General features: G+C 35.9%; 2 protein-coding genes across 2 annotated transcripts; both read left to right on the top strand.

Moving 5' to 3' along the window:
* The first annotated feature begins 8,514 nt into the window (after window positions 1-8,514).
* Window positions 8,515-10,582, top strand: LOC136226454 (uncharacterized). The gene is made up of 5 exons (XM_066014945.1): window positions 8,515-9,190; window positions 9,365-9,486; window positions 9,568-9,608; window positions 9,719-9,817; window positions 10,200-10,582. Exons 1-5 carry the CDS (start codon window positions 8,698-8,700, stop codon window positions 10,375-10,377), a joined length of 933 nt encoding a protein of 310 aa, XP_065871017.1. The 5' UTR covers window positions 8,515-8,697; the 3' UTR covers window positions 10,378-10,582.
* A 4,936-nt stretch (window positions 10,583-15,518) lies between these two features.
* On the top strand, window positions 15,519-16,674 carry LOC136226455 (uncharacterized). The gene is made up of 2 exons (XM_066014946.1): window positions 15,519-15,670; window positions 15,760-16,674. The coding sequence occupies exons 1-2, from the start codon at window positions 15,607-15,609 to the stop codon at window positions 16,386-16,388; spliced, it is 693 nt and encodes a 230-aa protein (XP_065871018.1). The 5' UTR covers window positions 15,519-15,606; the 3' UTR covers window positions 16,389-16,674.
* Window positions 16,675-27,484: the final 10,810 nt, after the last annotated feature.

The raw sequence follows: 27,484 nt of genomic DNA, 5'->3' as shown, positions 1-27,484 counted from the left end.
ACTAAAATGCTGAAGAATTAAAATTTAGAATATCACAAATTCTTGAAATTTTTTATTTTGATGTCATCACCAGTCATATCAACAACAATAACCTAAAAGTCATTGGTTTTACTAACGGAAAAAAACTACATCCACTTTTTTGAAAAAAAAAAAAGCTACACACTCGTCTATAAACCATCAAAACCACAAGGGTTTGGAAGTTTTCCTATACTATATTGTAAGTGAAAAAAAAAAAGTCAAATATTAATTCATTAAAAATAATTAGGTTAGTATCTCTCAACAAGACAAATATATAACAAGTTAACAACTATTCTTTTTATTAAGAGTACTACTATTGATTTGGGAGTGAGAGCGAGCTAAATAATTGAAAACTCTAACTCTGTATAGTTTAAAAATGATGCATAACGTCTTGGTTTTGAGTACTTTTAAATATTTTCTTCTCAACATAACATATCAAGCAAACAGAAAAAAAGTTGTTCCTATTTTATTACGTAAATCTGTATTGATAATATTTATTGCTGAGAAAATTCATTTAACACTAACATTTGTATCGCTAAGACTAATGTTAAATTAATTACCGACTATATGGAAAAGTATCATCATATCATACTTGAACCATCTTCTCAACAAGAGCTCCAATATCTATAAGGTTCTAAAATCTCTCATTTGTTTTCACATCATGAATATAATTACAATTGACTTTTAAGATGTTTTCATTCAGAATCATGAAAAGTCTACCGTATATAATTTAAAAAGTTGAAGTAATGTTGAAAGATCAAAATTATTGGAGAATGAATCCTTAGGATCAAGGCTAACTATGCACATCAATTGATTTTCAATCTCTTCGTCAATAACATTTATAACTTGATATTATAGGAGAAAAATCAATTTGTAACAAGAAAAATAAATATTAAAGTGAAATAGTATCAAATAAAAAAAGAAAAATATTTACATGACAAACATTTCACACCCAAAATGGTGATTATAAGTAATAGGTTTCTTACCACGTCTAGATCGAAGGCAACCTAGAATGTTTGCTTCCATATTAAGCACAAATATTTCATTTTAAAACAAAATGTATTGCTTTTTTTCAAAAATTCCTCCAACTCATTTTATCTCAGTACTAATAGTAATAAAGAGTTCAAGCCCTCCAACGCCTATAAATAGGACACTTCTTTCTCTATTTGGCAAAGTATAGTAGAGGAACCCTGAGTGATTTCGTGTTCTTTGTCGCGTTATCGTACTCTAGCTTTACAAAGTAGACATACGGAGGAAGCCAGAATGAAAAAGGAGCTGGCCCTCTTTCACACGGGCTTCCTGCACCTACTTTGCCAGTCGCATCCAGCTGTCAACAGTTCCTGCACCGGGGATTAGATCTAATATCATAAGATAACATATTTTCTAAAATGATTTATTTTCGTCGAAAAAGCACGGGTTATAGCAAGTTTTTTCATCTCAAATGATAGATTTAGAACATGATTTGGAAGTGATTCACCTAGATTGTTCTTGTAATTAATTTTTTACTACTTCAACCAAATAGATATTAGTTCTAATATTTTGATACTTTTTCTATAAAAGTTATGATAATTTATTTGTAATCCGTTATTAGTGAGAAATCAACACAAATTCATAATTATTCATTTTTTCAACCAAACACATAACAACCCCTGTCATCTTATGATCTTCATCATGATATATATCCTGAAGAACTTCTACCACTGAATGTCATATAGTATGTTAGGAGATATGGCCGATTATATAAATCAATTGAATAATTGAAAATAAATAAAATAAACAACACAAGAACTTTATGTGGTCCGGTTAATTCATGCCTACTTCCATAGGATAGGAGAAGCTTTTATTATTATCGTACAAACTCCACACCATTTGATTATTAAATGATACAGGTTTAATGAACATATCAACCAGATTCTTAAAAGTATGAATCTTTTCAATCAAAATTTGCCCCTCACTCACAAACAAAATGATGTATGTCAATATGCTTTGTTCTTTCATGAAACATTTGATCTTTTGTCAAATGTATATTGCTTTCACTATCATAATTAACATACACAACTTCTTGCTTATTTCAAGTTCATCAAGCAAAATTTTCATCCATATTGCTTATTTAATGGCTTCAGAAAATGCTATGTACTCTGCCTTTATTGTGGACAACACAATTGTAGGCTACAAAAAATCCTCAGTTGTATCGCCAAGGGTAAAGACATAACACATCAATGATCCCCTCTTATCCAAATGTTTTGCATAGTTAGAATCGTAATAACCAACCAAACTAAAAGAACTACCATGTTTAAGGCAATAATGAGAAGTTCCATGAAATACCTCAATATACACTTCATCTCTTCCCAATGAGCTTTTATAGGACAATACATATATCGGGTAACCGTACGAACTATTTGAGCCATGCCAACATGAGTACACAATGTAGGATGCATCATGCTATGTTACTATTTGGGACATGGATCATGTACTTCTTTTGTTCTTTAGATTGTGGTGACATCGGAATGCTTGAAATGAGTTGTTAATGGAGTAAACACCAGTTTTGTATTCCTCATGCAAACCTCTTATTGACTTTCTCAATATAAGGTATAATTTACCAGTTGCTCTGTCCCTAACAATCTATATTCCAAAGGTTCTCTTAGCTCCACCCATGTCTTTCATCTCAAATTCACCATTCAACAGATATTTCACCTTGCAAATTTTAGATTTATGTTTGCAAGTTATACGCATATTATCAAGATACAACAACAAACAAATGAGGGAATCTCCACCCGTCCTTAGACAAACACAATCATAAGATGGTCTCGAGAAACCATATGACAACATAAAAGAATTAACCATCTTGTGCCATTGTCTTAACGACTGTTTTAGCCCATATAAATATTTCTTCAACAAGCATACTGATAGGGATGTTTTATCCCTATATTTTAGTATGAGTTTCAGGATTATTTCGTTTCATTTGTTATCATTTTGTGCAAATTAATTAGCTTTAATCTTTGAATTATCAAACCTTTAGCTTTTATTTACATTTGTAGCATTTATTTAATTTCTATCAAGTTTTGTGTTATTTTTAATAAAACGATTCTTACATTTGAATTAGAACTTGTATTGTGCCAAATTCATCAAATTGACTTAAATTAATCAATTTTGTCTTGGTAATTAAAAAAGATTTTTGGTAAGTTAATTAATTGATTTTGGTAATTCATTTAATGAGATTTTGTGAGGTTATTTGGCGATTTTCAATGGATTCAACATCGAGAGCAAGTTTGATGAAGACTAGGCAAACTGGAGTCACCCAGCAAGCTCACCGAGCTGGCCATAAGAGAGGATGGAGCATGCGTCTGGGCCCCAGGGCTAGAATTTTCCTAACGGACCAAATGTGGCCATCTCGCCAAGTTGGTCACTCGAGAATGCCCCATTTGACTCTTTCTCCTGTTTTTCCACTGGCAATCTCTAAATATTTTATAACTGTTGTAGAATATTTGGTAGTGATTAGATAAGATCTTTAATTTTCTATTTAAAGACCTTAGAATTGTCATTCCAAGACATTCAGTATTCATTTTTTAAACTTTTCCTTCCCCTTGAGAGCAGTCTGAACTTCTGCCATTTTCCATTTTCATATGTAAAAACTTCCATCCTCCATTGATACACATGCAATCAAGGTTCCACCTCCAATTCAAGATGAGGATTGCTTGAGTCGACATGCTTCTAAGGTGGATCTTCTTTTTCTTTACTCTTGTTCAACTTGTAAGATCTTTGTAAATTTTAAATTGGTTGTAATCATTAAAAAAATTTCATCTTTAATCTAAATTTTATTCCATCTTCATTCCCCTATTTATCTTCTGATTATTAATTGTGTTTGGGTATGATTAAATCTTTCATAAGTCTGAATATTTTCTTGGGTTCATATTGTGAGTCCTAATAATATTACATACCGGAAATTGTAGGTATTGAAAACACCACAATAAAAAGACCCGAGTTTCTGGGCCAATTGAGTTAGTTACGGTCCGTTTAAAGAATCACATGCTAAGAAATATCATTGGATAAGTCAGTTTAATCTTATTTCGTTTATTTATTAATTATTTTATTCATAATTAAGTTTAATTATTGTTTAAACATTCTTATTATCGTATCAATTCCATTTACATTCATAGAAGTTAACAGATAATATGGGTCAAACTTAGAATTAGGAATTAGAATTAACAATTAGATTAAAAACACAACCAAATCCACTTTTTATCGTTTAAATATCAATTAAGAATTGAGTAGTTCGGTACTTGCGGTATAAATCATATGGATTTGATACCTATACTTTCCAGATTTATTACTTGATAATGACAAAGTCCACTTATCCCTTAGTGTGTCTTTTAGTGTTAGCTCGAGGCGTATCAAGTTTTTGGTGTCATTGCCGGAGATTTATTTTCTAGCAATATCGAACCAAAATTTTCGTTGTTAGTTTAAGTAATTTTTGTGAATATATTTATATTGGTAATTATTTACTTGTAAATTCTGTACTTCGAATTTTTTCCTTAGCGTATGCAAACTAGATCAAAAAGTGCATCTCGTATTCCTATTAATCATTAAATTAAACGTACTGTTCACAGGTCAATGAGAACTACACACGTTCAAACCCAAGACGAGATGGAAAACGCCAATGCTAATGGTCCCAACAATGAGAATGCTAATGGTCCCAACAATGAAAATACAGACGATGGACAAGACAACCACTCCATGATCGAAATTCTAGCTCCCCACCGGCATAACAACTTGGATGGTTGTTGCTCCTAATATTCCAGCCAACTCATATGAGATCAAGTTATGCATGATCTAGCTGATCCAACAAACCGGTTTGTTTGGAGGTGAGGTTTATGAAAGCCCAAATGAGCATCTTGATATGTTTCTTATGTTCAATACTTGGTAAGTTAGTGATCTATGATCATCTTCAATACTCTAAGTCAAGCATGGTCGCATGGTAAGGTAGTGATCTAAGATCATCTAGGGGCCTCCATACTTGGAAAAACTATAATCATCGGTAGAAGCAAATTTGGCAAGGAAATAATCGTTATCGAGTGCGATAACGTCCATTCGCGCTTTTGGTCTCCACCCTCAATCTTATTTCCAAGTACTTATAGCCAATTGGTTTTCCTAATAATTTGATGATTAATGAGTTTTTCCAGGGTTCCTCGAGTCAGGCTTTTTCCTATTTGTTTAAGCATATCATTAGACATTCCTCGTTATCCATGTCGTCCTCTGCTTCATCTTCTGAATACAATTCATCTAAAATTCCAACCGCTTCTATTTGTTGAAATTTTTTTCCGATCAAGGTGTCTTTAAAGGAAACTTTGGGGATAGCTCATTCTTGAGTTTCAGATATATGGATATGCAAGTTTGTATCACAATTTGTTTGCCCATGTTCCTCATTGTCCAGTCAAGGAGGTATGCCTCCTATGATGACTGACTTTTATTCTTCTTAGGTTGAGACATATACATGTTCATGTGGAACTTTCTTAGAGCATGTTTAATCGTCTTTCATTATTTTTATGTAATGCTAAAAGTGCATGAAATTTGGTTTTTTTGTTGTTGTTGTTTTTAATTATTTTTAGTTATTTTTATGTTTTTAGAGAACTTCTTTATGTGATCAGCATTGTGATAATGTTGTTCTATATTTTTTTTTAACTTTTGGAACTGGATTTATTGTTTTCTAATTTTGTTGAATCTTGGTATTTTTAAACAAAACCTATTTCTTTCAGATCGTTGTCATATTAAAAAGATCGAAATTTATAGGAAGATATCAGTTTTTATGCATATTTTTATCTTGATTTTTTTATGTAGCTTGAATTTTAATATGTAAAATTTTTGAGATTGTTTTTCTTAATATGTGTTTATATAATTTTTTGTATTTTAAAAATGTTCGAAAAACAATATTTTCAAAATGTTAGCTTTTAATTTTGTAATATTTTTTTTAATAGCATGTTTGATATTTTAGAAATAAAATAATGTTTAGAAATTTCTATTAAAAATAACCTCAATTAAGTGATTAATACAAGAGGCATGCTGTTGCCCACTTGTTTTTGTGTTATTTTAAAAATAAAAAATATTATTTCTAAAAAAAAATAAAAAAAAAAATATTATCATTGATACTCTTAAGAGGTTATGTGTATTTAGCATTTTGGATATCTCTTTTCATTTTTAAGTGTTATTTTACTTACAAAAAGAAGTGTTATTTTATATAGAAAATCTTTATTTTGATGAGGGGAGCAGGGGGGTGTTTCGCACTACTCGAGGATTTGCTCGGGGTTGTTTTGCGTTTCGAGTGGATATCCCTTCTGCGCATATTTCCGAATTGAAAGCCGTTATTTTTGCTATTCAGATTGCTTGGGAAAAAGGATGGCACAAATTATGGGTGGAATGCGACTCTGTTTATGTGGTAAATTTGCTTAGGAAGCGCTCTTTAGTTGTTCCATGGGCGTTGCGACAGGATTGGATTACTTGTCTCCGGTATTGTTCTAAATGTTACTCATATTTTTTGCAAAGGAAATAGAACGGATGATGCATTGGCTAAATTTGGCGTCACAACAGATAATATTATTTGGTGGAATTCCGCACCCGCTTTTTGCAATAGATTTATTTCTGATGATATGTATTGTTTAGAACAATTTCGTTTCTCTTAATTTTTCTCCTGTATTTTTTCCTCATTTTAATAAAATTCGGGTCTAGGTTTTTGTTTGGTTTTGTGAAGATGCCAACCTAGTTGGGATCTTTGCATTCCGATCTTAGCCCGTAACCCAACCTTTACTAAAAAAAGATGGTGATTTCATAAAAATCCCACATAATATAATATCATAATGATGCCATCATGGGGTAGAGCAATTTTAGTTTTTCCCTTTTTTTTTCTAAATAAAAAAGAAAACGAATATTCTCAACTTATTCTAAAAGAAGTACCACCAAATTTTCTCTGGTGGCATGGACCTCACTTTTGTCATTTTGACATACACAACACTCTTCCCCCATCATGGTTCCCCTTAATAATAATAATAATAATAAAATTTGCACATACTAATATTATTATTTTTTTTAGTAAAATTAGAATGAATTAATGTGGACAATTATCCGAATTTACAGGCTCAAAGAAACTAGGAGTCAAAAAAAAAAAAAAAACAGTAAACAAATTAGTATTGGAAAGAGCTCTCTTAACTAAAGTATGAGCGGTTCTCTTCGTTAATTTATGACTAAAGATCGTTAGAGTCATTATTAAAACAATCTATTACTGCTGTTGAATCCGTTTCGAAGCATACGTTCGACGTCTAAAGTTCTTGAATCCACTACAAGCCGTAGAAGAGGACCATTTCCTCTAAATACCCGATAGGATGAGATCTTGCTGCATATTCGCTCTGGCATGCAATGAAGCAGCCATTTTCAGAGTTATTTAATTGGTACATCTAATTTTCTAAATTAATTAACTTTTGGTTGGTTGTTTATAACTATATTAATAAAATATTAAATATTTTAGGTGTTTTGGAAAAAAAATTGTGATTGATTCATATGTGATACATTTAGTTGTTAATATTTTAACAAAAAATTTTAATTGTTTCAGTAACACAATAAATATCTTAAACATAATTGATATTTGGAATGTTTAACTTAACATTTTTAAATTTTCACTAAAGTAAGGATAAAGTTGATATTGCTTAAAAATGTTAAAATTAAATTTGTATCATTTCGTAAATTAAAGCCAGATTTTCACTTTTCTAAAAATGTTATGGTCAAACCATATTTTCTAAATGTTGCACTATCCCTGAATGAAAAAACAAAAATATTTTGAGGCCCTAACTTTCATTTTTTAGTGCATTGAATTTTATATTTTATTTGAATACATTAAGTGAGATTATTTGTTTTTATTATATTAGACATCGGTTGTAAAAAAAACTTTTGCATAACATTTGATTAATATAATGTTATTTATTACACTTACGTTCCAAATTTATACTTACAATTTAATAATAGCTTTTGAAATGCGTAATTTGTAGAACAATTATATTAACTTTATTTTAAACTTTAAATAAATAAAATTTCAAACTTACATAGAATGAATAACACATTTTAATTGAATTATATATTCACAGTTAATTAATTTGATAAATAATAATTTATTGTTCTAAAAAATAAATGTAAATATCTAAATAAAATCAAGAATTCAGTAACTGGTTATTTCTATTTTTCAAACTGTTTTTTATCTTTTAAATTCTCAACACGAGACAAAGAAAAAGATGTTTAATAAAAATTGAAAATAGCTTTTTTAACAGAAAAAATGAACTAATATAAACAGCAAACATTTAAAAACAAATCAAATAGCAAATATAAACATATAACCAAACGGCCTCAAATGAATTAAAAAATAAAAGATGAGATAATAATAATAATAATAATAATAATAAATAAATGTGGAAACAAAATAAAAATTGACATCTTTAAATATTTTTCTAGCTCTAGTAAATCTTGAGGTTTTGCTTGAAAAGAAGAAGAAAAGATAAAAATTGCCATCTTCAAATGTTAGCTTCTCTCTCTACCATTTTGAGAGTCTCTGTATAAAAAGCTTGTAGAATATCAGCTATGGGTGCGTAGGTTAAGGAGGGCCGATTACCTGGCAGGTGCAAAATAGCATCAACCACCACTGATATGCTTGGTGTACTTTGTGCACGCCCCAAGCCTTGGATCCTCAACTCTCTTACTCACTTCCACGGCTTCTCGCCGGCGCACAACAATCGCCTATTGGAAGCTCCATCACACTTTTCCGATTCCTCCATCTCCAGCCGCCACCGCCACCACTCCAGCTCCTGTCGCTTTGTCGGCTCGAGTGGCGGTGCGCCCTCCATATGGCACTTGATCCAGCCGTCGGGGTTTAAGAGGAGTCATGTCCGACGGATGTTGGCCGAGCCTAGAGGAGAAGGATCGTGGAACGTCGCCTGGGATGCTAGGCCTGCCCGCTGGCTTCACCGGCCTGACTCTGTTTGGCTGCTGTTCGGTGTATGTGCTTGCCTCGCTCCTATAGACCTTCTGGCTGACCTTAATTCCGAGACCGCCGTTGCTGGTGATAAGACCGATGGCTCCGATTCAATTGGTGTTGTGACTTCTGGTTTACAAGAAGATAGGTCTGATTTCAAGGTTACAGGTGGTTAAACTCTGTAATTTTATGCATTTTTTTTTCTTCCATTTCGTTTTGAAGTTTTTATTTACACAGATTTGTCAATTTGTTTCTGATTGATATTATAGTTATTGTGAATTCCATAAATGAATAGAAGCAGAAGTTATTGAATGATAGAATATAACAGAATTAGTGGTGCAGGAGTGCTAGCCGATGGAAGATGCCTCTTTAGAGCTATAGCTCATGTGGCTTGTTTGAGAAGTGGTGAAGAAGCTCCAGATGAAATGCGGCAGAGGGAACTTGCTGATGAATTAAGAGCTCAAGTGAGTTCAATTTTATCTTATTCATGTCAAAATACTTGTTTAGATGCTTCAATCTGTTGCTATCAAATTTTGATTTTGTAGGTGGTGAATGAGCTTTTAACGAGGCGAGAAGAATCTGAATGGTAGACTAGACTTTATTTGTGCTTGTTAATTTGCAAACTATTTGTTATTGCTTGCTAATGCATAATGAGTAAGAACCATGCTAACTTTGTGGTTTATAAAATGCATTTAGGTTTATAGAAGGGGATTTTGATGCATATGTCAAAAGAATTGAACAACCTTATGTATGGGGTGGAGAACCAGAATTGTTGATGGCTTCTCATGTTTTGAAGTAAGTTTTCAAGTGTGTTTTTAGCCTTATTATGCTATGATATGAATTTTGAGCAGTTCATAAATGTCTTATTTTCGATTAATCTATGAACAAGTGTCTCCGTTTCCCTTTTTATTTTTAAAGTTTTTAGGTTCTTTATTGCCCTTTTCCCATTTGTGCTGAATTCAGTTGCAAATTAGTGTACTTTAAATTGTAATCTTGACAATATTGCAGTTTTTTATTAGTTCCATTTGCATACAAGATTTCATTCAAGTTTATATCCTTGAATGGCTCATGGCATATTTCTGTTATTTCCAACAATTGTAAAAAGCGCATCAATGAAGTATTGTTATTTTTGCTGAATGACCTCTGAGATTGACATTTTTTTCAATTGTTTGCTCAGGACTATGATATCGGTCTTCATGATAGATAGGACGTCAGGTAATCTGGTAAACATAGCAAACTATGGTGAAGAGTATCAAAAAGATGAAGTGAATCCCATTAATGTTCTGTTTCATGGATATGGTCATTACGATATATTGGAGACGCTGGGCCAGAATTACCAGAAAGTGAGTATTTAGAATTTAGGGTGTGGTTGATAAAATAATAATACCTTTGCATAAAATAATAATACCACTTACATCAGTGAAAATAATAATTTTTTGGGCTAAATTAGATATTAGAGCAACCACAATTCAAGCTATTGGCTTGGTACATTTTTGTAGTTGAAGGATTTTTTACAGTTTTAAGTTCAAGCAATACACGGATTTGGTAGATTCTTTTTTCCAGGCATCTCTGAATTGTTCCCCTGTTTTTGTGGCTTAGCAATTCCGATATATACATGTCTGTTAGTCCATGGTTTGTTTACTGCTTCTAGTTTATGATGTTTTGTTCATATGAAATGGGTGCTGCTGAAGATACTTACCTCGCCACGGATCTTTGTCACAGTGCGATTAACCGAAAAGTCTAGCTTTAACAACTTTCTTTTCTTTTTGTTATAATTTCTTGGTTCACCTATTTTGAATAATTTTCAGCTCATTAAAGGGAGACTGAAACTTGGACCTCTTTAAGAAAGAGCTTCTATGTTTAGGTTAAAATAAAAATTCAACAATTAAATTCTGCTTGTTTTATTTCTAAATTTAGTTGAATTTTGCTGTTGAATTTTTATTGTTAACCCAGATCTCTAGGTTAAAATAAAAATTCAACAATTAAAGTTTGCTTGTTTTATTTCTAAATTAGTTGAATGTTACTTTTGAAACCTAATCTCTGGGTTAAAATAAAAATTCAACAATTAAATTCTGCTTGTTTTATTCCTGAATTAGTTGAATTTTTATTGTTAACCCAGAGATCGTGGCTCTCCCATTTACAGCTAGATTTTTAAGTTATAATCACCCATTTTAGACTTCAGAAACTCGATCGAAATTGTCATTTTATCCTTTTGTAGATTGCATTGGGTCAAATAATTTTTTTTGTTATATGATTTTTTTTTTTTTTGATAAATTATATGATTAATGATTCAACTTGATATATTTGGACAGATAAGTTCAAAAAAAGACGTTTTTATTGAGACACCTAAAAATAGTAAGTAAATCACATATTTGATATATCTGTAGAAATTATGTGTCGTTTTAGATTGTTTTAGATTTTTTTTAGATTGATTTGTTAAAAGTAAAGTAACTTCAAACAAATTAATCTTGGTGGGCAATTTGAGGACCTAAATTTAGCTTTGGGCTGTAACGGAATCAGATTTCAGTGATGGCCTTGTTTACAAAAAAAAAAAAAAAAAAAGTTAATTACACCCATGGCCACTAAATTATACCCATTTTCACATTATGGCCACTGAACTTCAATTCTTCTCGGTATGGCATTTGAACTTTATACTTTGTTACACCGGTGGCCACTGTCACCGTTGACAACCATTTTTCCACCTTTGACTCCTCTTTTAACCGGTTACCTCTCTCATCCCTTCTTTCTCAAAACAATTTATACCAATTTTACCCTTCTCTTCCTTTTATTACTTCTCCATCTTCATAGATCATTTCTCTCTCTAAAAAATACATATTTGTAACTATTCATTCTCTTTCCAACACAGTTAAAATCTCCAAAGACTCAAATATTATTGATGTCTTGATGGTGATCCAAATAAGAACCGCTTCATTCCTTTCTCCAAGGGAAGGAACTGCTAAAAAAAGCCATTTTTTTCCAGTTTATATGAGGAGATGTCTATTCGAATGGAGAAGCATGTTTGACAAAATTAATCAAAGATTTGACGAGAAACTTCATCAATACATCTATTCAAAAACTTCACTCCATTATCTCATTCTGATCTCTCTTCAACCGCTGCCGAAGGAGGTCTCATTACAAACTCTAGGTTATCCTCACCGCTCTCTGCTACTGCATTGCCCAAGCCTCGTCGACGTTAGCCTCCGTCGAGGATCAAGGTGTCGCCGAGGATGGGGATACTAGACGAGACATGTGGCAGATTATAAAATTAAGGAGTTTGATTCCAGTTCCATTGACGAACTGAGGGATTTGAGCAGTGAGAGTGAGGAAATTAGCAGATCAAAAATCAAATGGGCGAGGTCTTGATTATGCTTCTCAATCTTAGAAATCAAATGGGCGAGGTCTTGATTTCTTATTTTTGAATCTTTGAGTTGTGTAATTGATCACAATTTCATCTAATTTCGTATGATTTTTTATTTTATGTTTGTTGTTGTGTATTAGAAAAAGAAACCAGCAGCATCAGAAGAAAAGAAAACAGAAAGAGTGTGTGAAAGAAAGAGATGAAGAGAGAGAAAGGGTAAAATGGGTATTTTAGATTTTATAAGGGAGAAATGAGAGAGATAACCTGTAAAAAAGCATAGTCAAAGATAAGGAAAGCTGGTCAACGGTGATAGTGGTCACCGTTGTAACAAAATGTAAAGTTCAATAGCCATACCCGGAAGAATTGAAGTTTAGTTGCTACAATGTGAAAATGGATAAAGTTCAGTGGTCATAAATGTAATTTACCCTTACAAAAAAGCAACATATTTGTGGTTTTAGAGGGTATTTGGTACGATTAAGTGATATTTTTAGGGTATTTCTATATACCACAACTTTTATTCTTTCCACCGCATCCTTTTGACATTTATGCCCTCATTTATTTTTTACTAAAACTCAAATTTTTTTTTTCCATTTCTCTCCCAAGCCTAAAAACCCGAATTTGACGAAAATGGACTCAAGTATTCCAGAAGACTATGATTTGGAACATGAGGTAATCTTACGATCTAAATTTAAATTAAATATTTGTTTTTTAATTTTTGATTTTTTTTTAAGGATTTAGCCTAAACGGGTAGTGATGCCGTTCGTCCGCAAGCCGAACGGATGAACTACCCGTTCGGCCTGCGGACGAGCGGCATGCTCCGCTCGTTCCACCTGCGGAACGAGCGACATGCGCCGCTCGTTCCATCAGCGGAACGAGCAGCGCGCGTCGCCCGTTCCACCTACGGAACGGGCCGCGCTGCGCTCGTTCCGCCGTGGGACGGGTAGAGTGACCTGCCCGTTCCAACCGATGGTGGAACGGGCAGGCTGCCCGTTTATGCCAATATTGGCCCATTTTTTGCTTTTTAACCTGCTCGTTTAGCCTATAAAAGGCCCGAACAAGCTCAGAATTTTAATTTTTAACGGGCAGACTGCCCGAATAAGCCCCAAATTTATATTTTTTAATTTTTACGCGTATTGTTAATATCTATTATGCACCCGAATGCCACTTTTTAAATTTTTGCACATATTGTTAATACCTATTATGCATTTTTTATATATTCAGGTACCGTTAGAAGATTGACGACCCGACAACATTTATTATAGTTCCCGTTTTATAACGGACACCGTTTTCCCTTCGTGTGAAGATGCTGTTGATTGGGAAAAACAGGTAGCTATTCGAATTGGGTTTGAGATTATAATATCTTCGCATAAACATGGGGGAAAGCAAAAGCAATTGAGATGTTCACGGGGTGAACGCTATAGAGGGAGAACAGATGATGCTGGGTCAATGCGAAAAACTAAAACTAAAGCGTGCAGGTGTAAATTTGAGATTAAAGCTTATCAACGGCAGACCTTTCTGGTTGGGGGATAAAGGCTAAGGCTGGATTAACTGTTCAGCACAATCATACGTTACGTGTGTATCTAGAGGGAAGTCGGCAGATGAGCGGACTCAGTACCGCATCTAAATTAATTATGCGCGATATGAGTTCGGCTCAAGCAAAGCCTTGTGCTATTTTAGCAGCCGTTAAAGAAAAGCATCCCGAAGACAACCCAACAATTAAACACGTCTACAATTATAGGGATAAGATGAGGAAGGATGGGTTCGAAGGTAGAGACCTGACTAGTCAGTTCTATCATATTGCTCTCGAGAAGAAGTATGCTCATTATACGCAAGCTGATCCTCATTCTGCCGTGATTACACATATGTTTATGGCACATTCAAAATCAGTAGATTTATTCAGTACCTATTACTGGTACATCGGCATTGATTCAACGTACAAAACCAACAAGTACAAAATGTCATTTGTTAAAATTGTTGGGATGACGCCTTGCAATAACAACTTCAAGATCGCGTATGCCATCATTAAAGATGAGACTGAAGGGAGCTATCGTTGGGTCCTGCAGCGGCTGAGGGTTTTGATTGGGTTTGATCTCAACCCGACTGTTATCGTCAGTGATAGGGAGTTGAGGTTGTTGAAGCCGATCCTGGAGGTTTTCCCACATACAGCACACTTGCTATGCACCTGACATATAAACAAGGATGTAGAAGATCAGGTATATAGAATTATGGGAGAAAAATCATTTGCCGCTAAATTCAAAAATGGAAAATGGAGAACAATAATTCAATCTCTATCCATTGCGGAGTACGAGCAAAATCTGAGCAAGATGAAGGATTCGATGAGCAGGTACCAAACTCCTATCTCGTACGTTGAGGAGACGTGGTTGGTGCATAAGGAGAAGTTTGTTGTTGCTTGGACGAAAGATTTTCTACATTTTGGCAACACAACTTCTTGTCGTGTGGAAAGCGAACATGCGAGTCTAAAGCAATGGCTCAATACAGCCACATGATCCCTGAATATGGTATGGCAGAAGGTTCACAAGCAGATAGAATCCCAGGCAACTAATATCAGGTATTTTCAATACGTTCTACTGGAAGATGTTTATCTTCTTATCAGGTATTTGTAATCTCAGTCAACTGATAGTATGTTTATCTTCTTATCAGGTACATGCTTGAGCAGTCCAGGCTTCGTAAAGGAGTCTTTTACTCCGGATTCCCCCTTAACTACCTGGTATGCAAAGTCTCCCACCACTGCATGCAAATGCTCTATGTTGAGTTAGATCGCATGAGAAGTTTGAGCCATGAAGTGAATGCGCTTTGTGGTTGTGTATTGAGAACCTCTCATCAGATACCATGTGCATGCGAGCTCAAACAAGCTTATGATCGTAACGAGATGATCAGTATTGAGAGGGTTCATATGTTCTGGATAACACTTTTGATTAATTATGATCAGACTCATGAAACTGAAGGGTGTAATGATCAGACAGAGGATCAGAGATATTTTAAATCCTTAGTCGACCAGGTCTCTAAAGGTGACCCAGCCTTGTTGCGGAACATTTTAATACTTATACATGATCAACTACACCCCGATGAAGCACATTACACTGAACATGATGTAAAAATTAACATTCGAGGATGACCCAAGGCGAGTAAATCCACAAAATGTACGCCGAGTGCTTGGGAGTACAATGAAACTCGACGTGGACGTGCTCGTTCTAGTAGTTCGTCTATGAGCCGTGGTAGAAGTGGTAGGAGAAGCTCTTTATCATCTGTCCATAATTTTGCATCCTCAGGTAATGTCAACTTGTTTTGCAATATCTAATTGATTCACACTTAACATAAGTTCTGTGCGGGTTACAATATCTTATTTCACTCAATGCAGATGGAAATACGTTTGAAGTTAATTATTTCATACATTCTGACAAAATAATCGGGATCATTAAGCCCTACATCGAAACATATTATGACGTAATCAGTGATGGAAATTGTGGCTTCCGTGTTGTTTCTACCTACATTTTTGGCACCGAAGATTCGTGGCAATTAGTTAGGCATAATCTTAGAAATGAAATAATTGCTAACCGTTTTCGGTATGAAAATGTGTTACTTGACGGTGTTGATACAACAATTAATAGGATAAGTTGGGACGGTGGAGGTTGTTCCCAGGAGCATTGGATGCTCGTTTATGGTGACTTGTTTCCGATTGCTACATTGTATACTGCTGCTGTCATGTTTTTCGGTTTCATGGGTGGAATTACATCACAGTTTTGTGGTACTGTGTTACCATTGTATGCCGCATCCACTGCTATAAGACCAGAACGAGAGATATGCGTAGCTCATTTGGGTAATCACTGTCGCCACTATATCCGTTTAAATTTATCTCCTAATTTTCCAGTCCCTCTTATACTGACATGGTGGTCTCAACACCATGATCGTAGTGTTGAAGCGTGGGATCGCTTTTATACTGATAGGAGAGCACAATGGACAAGATTGGTTAACCTTAGAGGCAATTAGCTGTTATTGTGTATATTTCAGACTTTGAGTATTATATGTTATGGTTTCAGTTATGTTTCTGTTAGTTGTATATATGTTACAGGTTAATTTTGTAGGAATCATGTACTGTTCTGGATGTTACAGGTTGATTCTGTAGGAATTCTGTACTATTATAGATGTTTTTAGTTACAGTTTTGTTGAGTCGATTTACAGGTTGATTCTAAATGGTTTCTGAATAGTTCTGGATGGTTTCAGTTATGTTTCAGTTAGTTGTATATATGTTACAGGTTGATTCTGTAGGAATTATGTACTGTTCTGGATGTTTTCAGTTACAGTTTTGATACAGTTTTGTTGAGTCGAGTTACAGGTTGATTCTGAATGGTTTTTGAATAGTTCTGGATGGTTTCAGCTATGTTCCAGTTAGTTGTATATATGTTACAGGTTGATTCTGTAGGAATTCTATACTGTTCTAGATGTTTTCAGTTACAGTTTTGATACAGTTTTGTTGAGTCGAGTTACAGGTTCATTCTGTACTAAAAAATAGTAATAAACAACGTACTTATATAATTAAAGTACTAAAATATCAAGTACATAATACAGATATAATCCGTGCAACTATAATAAAAAGTACTAAAACATAATCACAAATCACTTGGCCAAATGCCAAGTATCCAAAATCTGGTCGTACGATTATCTCCACTCAGTCGCAACATCCTCATCAAGAAGGTTCATCGCCTCCAATGCACCTTCTCCCCAGTTAGCGAAACGGCTAACCCACTGGCAAAAGAAAAACCCCAAAATGAATAAATATCATTTCATTGAAAATAATTTGATATTTGTAAATTAGTTGATTAAAACTTAAATCACTTACCACTTCGCTGTTCGAGCGAGTATGAATAGTCGCTCCGGGTGCAGGCATCTCTGGCAGTAGCTGAAGATGTGAATGCAGGTAGTACCACCGCATGTACTGCTCCTCACAGTCCGAAGGAGTCCGTGCTAGAGTGAACCGATACAATACAAGCACGGCCGCCTTGGGAAACGAGGTCCAAATATCCTCCGCCATATCGGCAGGCACTTCTACCCGATACTTCAAGCTGGACCAGGGACGTACGGACTTCAATAGCCTCAAGGTCGGCCTGGGTATGGTCTGCACGTAACCGAGCTGGTGAAGGCATCTCCTCGGTATGTACGGCTTGATCACATCCCGGTAACGTATCCATCTGGCGTATGTCGTCCTAGGGGTACCCGTAATGGCATGAGGACCATACGACATCCACATCACCTACAGACATATACAACAACATTAACATTCAAGTAATGCAAGTAATGAATTTGGTTTATTTTAATTAAATGGAAATTGTACCTCATCAGCAGTCAATCTATCAAGCCAGGCGCGATATGATCTCAGCTGATCATCACTCTTCTCCAACGCTATAGATGGCCACATGCAAGCCTTCGAAAGCTCTAGATCCAATGTAACTCCCTCCCGCTGAGGCTTGAAGCATGGGAAGTACTCATAAATCCATGCCTGAAGCAGTGTCAGACAACCCATGATCTGCCCGCAGTCTCCTCTGCTAGCAATACCTAGATGGCGGTATAGATATGCTAGTGCAACTGAGTCCCACGAGAGTCCAATGGCTCCAGCTACCGAGTCCTATACCTCCAACAGACAGGAAGGTCGAATGCGTTCACCACTCTTTGTTGAAACACCTTTCCACATGATTTTGATTTGACAAAATTATTTAAGTTAATCCATGATTAAAAGACAATTCAATTTAAGTGCTTTGATTTAATTGTACTAATATGTTTGTTCAATATTGAGTATAAATATAAATACAAATGGAAATAAAAAGTAAGACAGGATGAAGTCAGCATGAGAATACAACACAAGCTGAGTGGAGTATAACTCAGTGTGACAGAAGATAAGTCATCTTCAGAACAGAAGCTTAAAGATCGAGCTAATCAATGAAGCTGAGTGGAACGGAACTCAGTATTAAAAGTAGAGAAGTCTTCTTGAGAACTATATCTTGCAGAACGAAGCTGACCATGAAAGCTGAGTAAAAGAGAACTCAGTATCTGAATTGACAATAATCAAAGACAACGGCTATCAAAGTCAAGCTGCGTAATCCTCAAGACAGCATGAATGATCCGTTTGCTAAAAGACAAGATCCGACAACTGTCTGCACCAATAATAGAAACCTTAGAATCAGGCAAAAGCCAATTTCGAGATGCATGGATCAACTGTGCTTTTGCTAAAAGACGAACTGGCATAAAAAGACAAAACCTGCAGGAAGAAGACAAACCTGACGACTGCGGAATTCAGACGACAGGATTGGCCTGCAAAACTGAAGCTGACCAGAACATTTCTCAAGATAAAGCCGTTTGAATCCTACGGATAACTCCAGATTCAAATCATTATGCTTCAGACTTCAACTATAAAAGGACAAGTTCATTCTTGGATCCTTTGCCGATTGTGAAAACAAAAAGAGAATAAGAGCATACATACAAAAGCACATCAATACAAGAAAAGAAATCTTACACCAAAGTTCTATTCCTGTGTAAAAGCTAGATTGGTTTTGTTATCATCTAAAGTGTTCTTCATCTGAAAAGAACAAATCTGTATCAATTGTAATAGTTGAGAGAGTGGTGCTGAGTACTCGGTTTGGTACTCAGTGGTAGAGAAAATCTAAGTGCTGGGTTGTAGCGCTTAGTAGAGTTGAGTAGACGAATAGAGGACGGTACTCTTGCATATTCAACTGCCCTGTAAACGGTTTGTGCTTTACCTTTAAAGAGCTTAGTATTGGATTTAAAAAGCCCGGAGGGATTATGGGGACTGGACGTAGGCGGAGAGGCCGAACCAGGATAAGTCGCGCTGAGTAAATTCTAACTCTCTTTCAATATATATCTGTATGTGTTGCTTGCCATATTTACTCAGTATATAAATTGATTAAGCTGACACTGAGTAAATCAGAGTGCTGAGTTGGAAGCTGACTACAAAAGTGTCATTTTCCAACTCACAAGTAGAACAGTTCTAGTCAGTATTTGACTACAGCTGTCTTACGCCTCACTCGGCCATGCTGACCAAAGCTGAGTTGCGAAACTCAAAGAATTAAATTAAGTCAGCGCAATTAAAGCGAAAAAGTTACATTAGTTCCTAACCCTCCCCCCCCATTTAGAACTAATCACAAGGGACCAACACTCTTATCCACGAACAATGTGCAACCGAGCATAAGAAACGTCCAAGCTGTAGCCTGTTCATCAGGAATCCGATCTCCTTGACAATACTCCAGGACGGAAGCCGATCGTATACCGCTGTTAAAGTAGTGACCGTTCAGCAACTCATCCCGAGTCATACCGCACAAGACTGAAGCTCCTCAATACTCGCCTCAGCAGTCACCATAGCCCCATCGACGGGGATGCGCAAAATCTGCCACACATCATGCAACATAATGCTTATCTCACCAAACGACATGTTGAATGATGACGTGTCTGGCTTCCACCGCTCCACAAAAGCCGTAATCAGGGGTGCATCGATGTGGGCATACATGATACCTGGTAAATGGGACAAACCAGATGACGCTATACGCGACTAGATCTCCCTAGAAGCACCATTGTACCATACACACAACTTCCCACAATAGACTGAGCGTGTCTGACACATGAGGAGGCCCATATCCTGCCTGCTCCAGATAGCATGGGCAATATGTCCCAGAAAGCTCGGGATCACAAGACATCAGATGGACCCCTAGGAACCGGGGTCTTCACGATCCAGTCATCTTCTCCAGCACTCCTCGAGCGCTTGATGCTACCTAAAATTACAGTAAACTCATTTCAGAATATTCGTATATTTTCTACTAATCACGAATAAATCACATAATAATGACTAGATTTAAAATTCTCACTCGAAGACGACCCTGCTGTAGAAGCAAAACGTCCGTCTCGATCCCTCGTCACTGTCTGAGGAGGTACTCGCACAGAAGAAGCACTCTGAGGAGGCATAGACTCATCTCCGTCCATCTCCACAACATCCGCCATCTCCTCACGTCTAACACGCTTGTCGTGTTCAGTCTATGCCCTCTGGGCATCCCCCATCATCATCTGCTCCGTCCGTTGCCTCCGGGCAGAGGCAGTCACAACACATGACCTTGTATGCCTGTGTCCAGAACGGGCCTCAACAATATCAGCCTGTAAAACAAAAAAAAAAATAAAATATATAAGCAAATAACGCATTTTTTTAATATACTCAATTTATCGTTTTTTCAGTTTTTCTAATAATTCGGGCCTGCCAACGGGCGGTCCGAATTAATTTATTTTTTTTAAATTATTTCGGACCCGGTTTGGCCTAAACGGAACGCGCTGTCCGTTTGGCCGCTGGGCCGAACGGTTGCGGCGCGCGGGCCGACCTGTGCGCCACAATCGTTTGGCCTAGCGGCCAAACGGACAGCGCATTCCGTTTGGCCGTAGGGCCAAACGGATGCGCCGTTTGTTCCACCATTAGGTGGAACGAACGCGGCACCAAGTTCCACCTTACGGTGGAACTGGTGCGCCACGCGTTCCACCTAATAGTGGAACGCGTGCGCCATGCTTTCCACCTTACGGTGGAAAGCATGGCCGATGCCGTTGCCACCACGGGCAAACGGGCAGTTTGTTTGTTCCGCCCGTGGTGGCAACGACATCGGCAGCCCTTTTAGTACAAAAAAAAACGGGTTCCGCCTCCAATTTCGGAGGTGGAACTCGTGATTTTGGACAATTTTTTAAAACTAAAACTTACCGGAACCTTCATGAAGCCTTTTCCCCTTCCTTCCTTTGGTGGCATGTAGTTTTAGGTCGGGTTTTTTGAAAAACTAAAAAAGCTAGAGAGGATTTGAGAATTTTTGATTTTTGGTTTGAAATTGTGAGGATGACATAAATGTTAAAAGGGTGCGGTGCAAAGTATAATAGTTGCGGTATATAGCAGTTCACTATTTTTACCAGCATATAGATAGAACATGCTATGCCTATAAAAGTAGGAGCAAATTATCTCCGAATTACTAGTGCAACCACTAAGTGCATTAGGATTAAAAAAACAAAGGTGGTACAATGGTCCCTAAATTTGGGTCGGTTTAAAAAAAAAAAAAGTTGAATTTTATTTTTGTTTGAATAAATTCATTAAATTCTTATTTTATAATAATAAAGTCTGAATTTTTTTTTCCTGCAGTCACGTGAGTGTGAGTGTGATGTGCTTATGTGATTCTTATATTATATGTAAAATTAATTTTTTCTAATGTGGTTGTCGATTGTAGTGGCTTTTTTTTTTGGTGTGAATTGGTAATAGTAACTTCTTTTTTTTGGTGTATTGCTAGGAATCAGTTTATTGAAATAAAAAAAAAAAAAAAGAAATTTCACGCTGTTGAAATGTAATAGTTTAATGATTTTTTCAAAATTGACACCAAGCTTTAGTAATTATTGGTGAAATTTACCTAATAACGAAATTGGTTAAGGTTGTGTTTAGTAAAAAGATATTGGAGGTAAAATTAGAGGTTTTAACATTTTTAGAGGTTTTTTCTAATTGTGGTGTTTGGTGAAGTGATGTTTGAAATGTTTTTGGGTTTAAATCTCTAATTTTGAAAAAAAAATTAGAAATCTTTTTAAGGAAAAGTACGAAAAAAGTGCTTATGGTTGTCAAATTTACAAATAGAGGTATGTGGTTTAAAAGTTAGCAAATAGAGATATGTGGTATGAGAGTTTGCAAATAAAAAATATTACAATTAGACAATTAAATTCTGATTACATTTATCTTAAAAAAAATTATTTTTTTTATAAACATACTTATAACTTCATTAGATTAAAACACAATAAGTACAACAATAAAACAACAGTAAGGAATCAAACCTTACAAGATCTACAAAGAGACTAAAATGACTACAAAGAGAAAAAAATGCCATAAAGGCATATAAAAATACAAAACAATAATAAAACATATAATTATCGTAAATCGAAATCTGCATAAAAGTAGATGCAATCCAATCTTCAGCATTTAGGTAATTCCGAACATTCGGATCTGAGTCATTTCTTTTGATGCAACCACGTAGATCTATTGATCTACGAATAAGATAAACCGCTTCTGCACTTGCTAAATTCGAAAATGATATAAATGAAAGAATAATAGAGAGCAAATACAATTCAAACAGATGAAGATATTCGATAAAATATATGGAAACTGACTAAAAAGAAAAAAATAATAAAGGAAAACACATCAAATCTAACCCGATGGAGTAGGAAGAAGGAAGACAAACTTCCTTCCTTCTTTCTACTCAAAGTAGATCTTTAAAAGACAACAATTTGAAACTTCAGATGATGAAATTTGCACAGAAAATGAGAAAAAAAGAGAGTAGAAAAAGTAGATGAAAGGAGTAGTTATTAATTTTACAGAGAAGATGGGAAAAGGAAGAAAGGAGCACTTAAAAAAAAAAGTATTTTTACGTATAGATAAAACACAATCCCTAAAAAACAACTCCTTAAATTGAAACAATCCCTAAAGAACATCTCTCTAAATCGAAACAAGAAATTATATAATGGACATTTTACGTTTTTTACTAATTTGACAGTTTATAAACAAAATTGATATTTATATTCATTTTATACCATTGCAATTTGATTTTAGACTATGTGTTATGTCAATATAAATGCAGTGAAAAGAATATTAAAAATACTCTTGATTGTTATTAGAACTTATCAATGTAATTTCAAATATATTTTTATATATAAAAAAGCATATTATGTAGGGTTAGTTACATATTACTCATTATTTGGTTAACTATTTACGACTCTTTAACATTCTCAAAACAATTCTTAAAATGTCAAATATTTCAAAAATAAAACTGATTTTATCATCAACCCATGAAACTCCGCTGATTTTCCAGTATCTCATCCATAAAGATCCATCTTAAGCTTTTTCTTGCATCTCCATTTTCTGAACTTCCCCTCCCAACATCACAATTAAATTTAATACCACATGCCTTTTCATTTAAACTATTCTTCAACGCCATTAATCCTCCTATCATTGTCTTATTATCAATTCTTCTATCTGATGAACTCTTATTATCTGACTAATTTTCATTTTCATGTCAAATCGTCCGGGTCAAGTTTAAAGCCTTCCTCATTAAAATTCCACCCACTAATTCTTCTAATCTTCACAACTCCATCTCCTGTTTCTCCTTCCATGTCCTCTTCTTCTACATTCAAAGTTTTGCCTTGTTTGAATCTGTCTTCAACGGAAAATCCTGCAACACAATCTTCACCAACAAATTGACGCTTTTGTGGTTCTAAAAAAATTAATGTTTTAGTAATTTCTCAAGCAAAAAGTCTCTTTGATGGATCTTGATCTGGACAAGAAGCAATTATGTCTTTAAAAGCTTTGAAAAACTTCTTCTCGTTCTTTTTTTTATGCTTTTCATAACCAGAGAATAAAAGTCGAAAAAGAAAGACGAGAAAGAGGAGGACACCCAAATATGATTAGTGGGACAGTTGAAATCTTAAAAAATAACTGATATCTGACAAAAAAAAATAGAAATAAAAGATGAAAATTTGATAAAAACTCAAAATAAAAATAGAAAATGATAAAAATAAGAAAAAAGAGATATCTAATTATAAAATAAAAATAAAACTTGATTTTACATGTAATTTCCTCTATTATGTATATCTATTTGTAAACTTTTAAATCACAGATTAGATTTTTTTTTGAAACAAATCCCAGATTTTTTTGTATGCCATTTTTTCAAATAGTTTATTGCTCACATTTTTATCCTTGTCTACCACTTTTTACTCAAATAAATGTTGTTCATTTATAATAATAAACTAATGGCATGATAAACATATTCATCTATCTACATTTTAGTGGTAAATGTTCATTAATAAATCTAAATTTATTATTATGTTTTTAAAATTATATTTTTATTCAAAATTATATGGATTAAAATTACAATTAAACTATATTGGTCTCTCCTCCGTAACCTAGCAAGGCGGCTGTGAGAGTGTCCCTTCACCGTTTTCTCCGGTGTAAGTGGTCGTCGGCGCCGGAACAAGTGTTCATCGGTGAACCTGTGTAGTGAGTTGTGTGTTGAAGTATTGAAGCTGTGTATCGTGCAATCTGTAGGCTGGTGGTCTTGCTTGTCGCGCCATCTGCGAAGGTTATAACCCGAACCCCATTACTATTTTATCTGGTGGAATGGAAAAGGAATTAGCCAAATTGGCATTAACCGGTGGAGAAGAGGAGACGTTTGATTGGGCTAAGGATGCTCAGGGAGGGCCTGCCGCAGAGAAGGGGCTAGTCCTTGTCGGAAGATTTTTGACCGATAGGCCTGTGAACTTTAACGCCATGAAAACTAAAATGGCAGACTTGTGGAGACCGGGAAGAGGAATTGCAATTTCAGAGGTACAACCTAATCTGTTCATCTTCGAATTCTTCCATATTGTTGACAAAGAACGTGTGTTAGAGGGAGGCCCCTGGTCTTTTGATGGCAATATGCTTATAATGGTTGATTGGAAACCAGGGGAGTTGCCAGAACAGTTAGAAATGAATCATGTGGATATGTGGGTGCAAATTTATGACTTGCCGATAGGCTGTATGTCGGAAGGCATAGGGAGACAGATAGGAGAGTTTATTGGCTCTTTTTTAGAGTACGATGTGAAAAATAATAGTGTATTCAGACGCTCTTATATGCGGATTCGAGTGGCAATTGACATAAGACAGCCTTTGAAACGATGCAAGAAAATCAGGAGATCAGCCACAGATGTAGGATTCATACACTTCAAGTATGAGCGCCTATGCAATTTTTGCTATATCTGCGGACACCTTGGTCACACGGAGCGATATTGTGAGCAGTTATTCCGTTTGCCTTCAGCAGAGATCACAAGAGAATGGGGAGATTGGCTCCGTGCTACAATGCGCCGGGGAAATGAGGCAAGTGGATCAAGATGGCTACGCGAACCTAGCAATAGTGGTATCACTGGGAGAACTGACAGCTGGCAACCGAGTGGTCATTGGGGAAGTAGGAATGGACAAGTAGGAACGCAGACAGTAGTGGATGAGTCCAGGGATTAGGGGGGTAACCAAGAGATGGATATGGAATTGACTGAAGAAGCTGAAATGGAATTACTTGAAGCTCGAAAGAGAAGGAGAGCGGAGGGAGGTAAAGAGAAAGAACAGTTAGACAACATTGTGGGTCAGGAGGACACACCAGAGGCAGATTCTTCCAACACTAATTTGGATAAATCGACCTCTCACGCAAAGAAACCGGCGAGACCTGTGGGACAGGTCCGCCGACCATCATGAGTTGCTTAAGCTGGAACTGTCGGGGTTTGGGCAACCCCCGGGCAGTTAGGTCACTTGGTGAGCTTTTGAAGGCTCACAGTCCAGAGTTGGTTTTTTTGATTGAAACACTAGTTAGTAAGCCAAGAATGGAAGGTTTAAGGAGTAAGTTTGGGTTTGGTGGATGCTTTACTGTTGATGCTAGAGGGCATAGTGGAGGTTTGGCACTGATGTGGAAGTCTACGAGTAAGATTTCTATACAATCATTCTCAGATCACCACATTGAAGCTGTTATTGAGGATGCAGGGCATGGAGATTGGAGGTTAGTTGGGTTTTACGGTATGGCAGACCGCAATCGGCACAATGAATCATGGGAATTGTTGGGAAGTCTTGCAAATAGATCCAATATCCCGTGGGTTGTGATGGGAGATTTTAATTGTCTTTTGGACCAAAATGAGAAAGTGGGAGGTTCAATGTATCCACAAGCCCTGATTAACCAATTTGCAAATATCATTGCTGCCACCGCCCTAATTGAATTGAAAATGAAAGGTAGCCTGTTTACGTGGGGGAAAGGAAAGGGTACAAGGCTATGGATTCGGGAAAAGCTGGATAGGGTATTTGGTTCACACGACTGGTGTGATCGGTTCTCACAGTATGAAGTCATGAATCTGATTTCTTCCTATTCGGATCACTCCCCCATCTTATTACAACTGTATGGTCGCCGTACGGGAAAACGGAAAGGGAGATTTCGGTTTGATAGAGCCTGGCTTCGAGAAAAAGAGTTTGAAGGGCTGGTTTCAAGAACTTGGAGGCAGAGTGGGGATGGAGATATTACTGTCCGGTTAGCTTGATGTTGTGCGGCTATGGATAACTGGGGACGCAATTTCAGAACACGCTTTACCAGGAAAATAGCAAGGTGTAAGCTCATTTTAGAAAATCTGAGAGACCGTACAGACCAGCGATCGGTTGATGAGGCACTGAAAGCTAAAAATGATCTGAATGTTGTGCTAAAACAGGAGGAGAGCCATTGGTATCAGCGTGCAAAAGCATTCTGGCTCAAGGACGGGGATCTCAATTCTAAATTCTTCCACGCGTGTGCAAAAGCAAGGAGGCACATTAATTCAATCCCAAGTCTAATTAGTGATAATGATACTGAGGTATCAGACCCGGATGGTATGGGTGAGATTGTAATTAGTTACTTTGAGAAGTTGTTCAAAAGCAGTGAGAGAAGTACTTTTGTTGGTGTTGAGGTGCTTGTCGAAAAAGTTACAACTGACATGAATGAGGAGCTCACAAAGGCGTTTTCTTTCGACGAATTCACCATTGCAATCAAACAGATGCATCCTGACAAGTCGCCTGGACCGGACGGGCTAAATCCAGGTTTTTTTCAGCACTATTGGCCCCTGATTGGTATGGATGTGTATATTGCATGCTCCGATTGGCTAAGTAAAAATGAATTCCCTGCTAATTTGAATAATACGGTTGTCACCTTAATCCCTAAGTGTGAAAACCCTCGTCGAATGACTGACCTTAGACCTATTTCCCTGCGTAACGTCCTGTACAAAATAATTGCAAAGGTCTTGGCTAACAGGCTAAAATTGGTTCTGCCTGAGTTGATTTCAGAAAATCAATCGGCTTTTGTGCCTGGCAGGTCTTTAATTGACAGTGTGCAGATTGCGTTTGAGCTTATTCATTACATGAAAAGGAAGAATAGGGGTGTCAATGGTGAAGTGGCATTAAAAATTGATATTAGCAAGGCCTATGATAGGGTGGATTGGGGTTTCCTGAGGGAAGCCATGAGAAAGATGGGCTTCTGTGCTAAATGGAT

The sequence above is a fragment of the Euphorbia lathyris genome, chromosome 4 (assembly GCF_963576675.1).
Source record: "Euphorbia lathyris chromosome 4, ddEupLath1.1, whole genome shotgun sequence".
NCBI lineage: Eukaryota > Viridiplantae > Streptophyta > Magnoliopsida > Malpighiales > Euphorbiaceae > Euphorbia > Euphorbia lathyris.
Note: the sequence above shows the minus strand (reverse complement) of the source record. Positions and strands in the feature narration are given on the sequence as shown.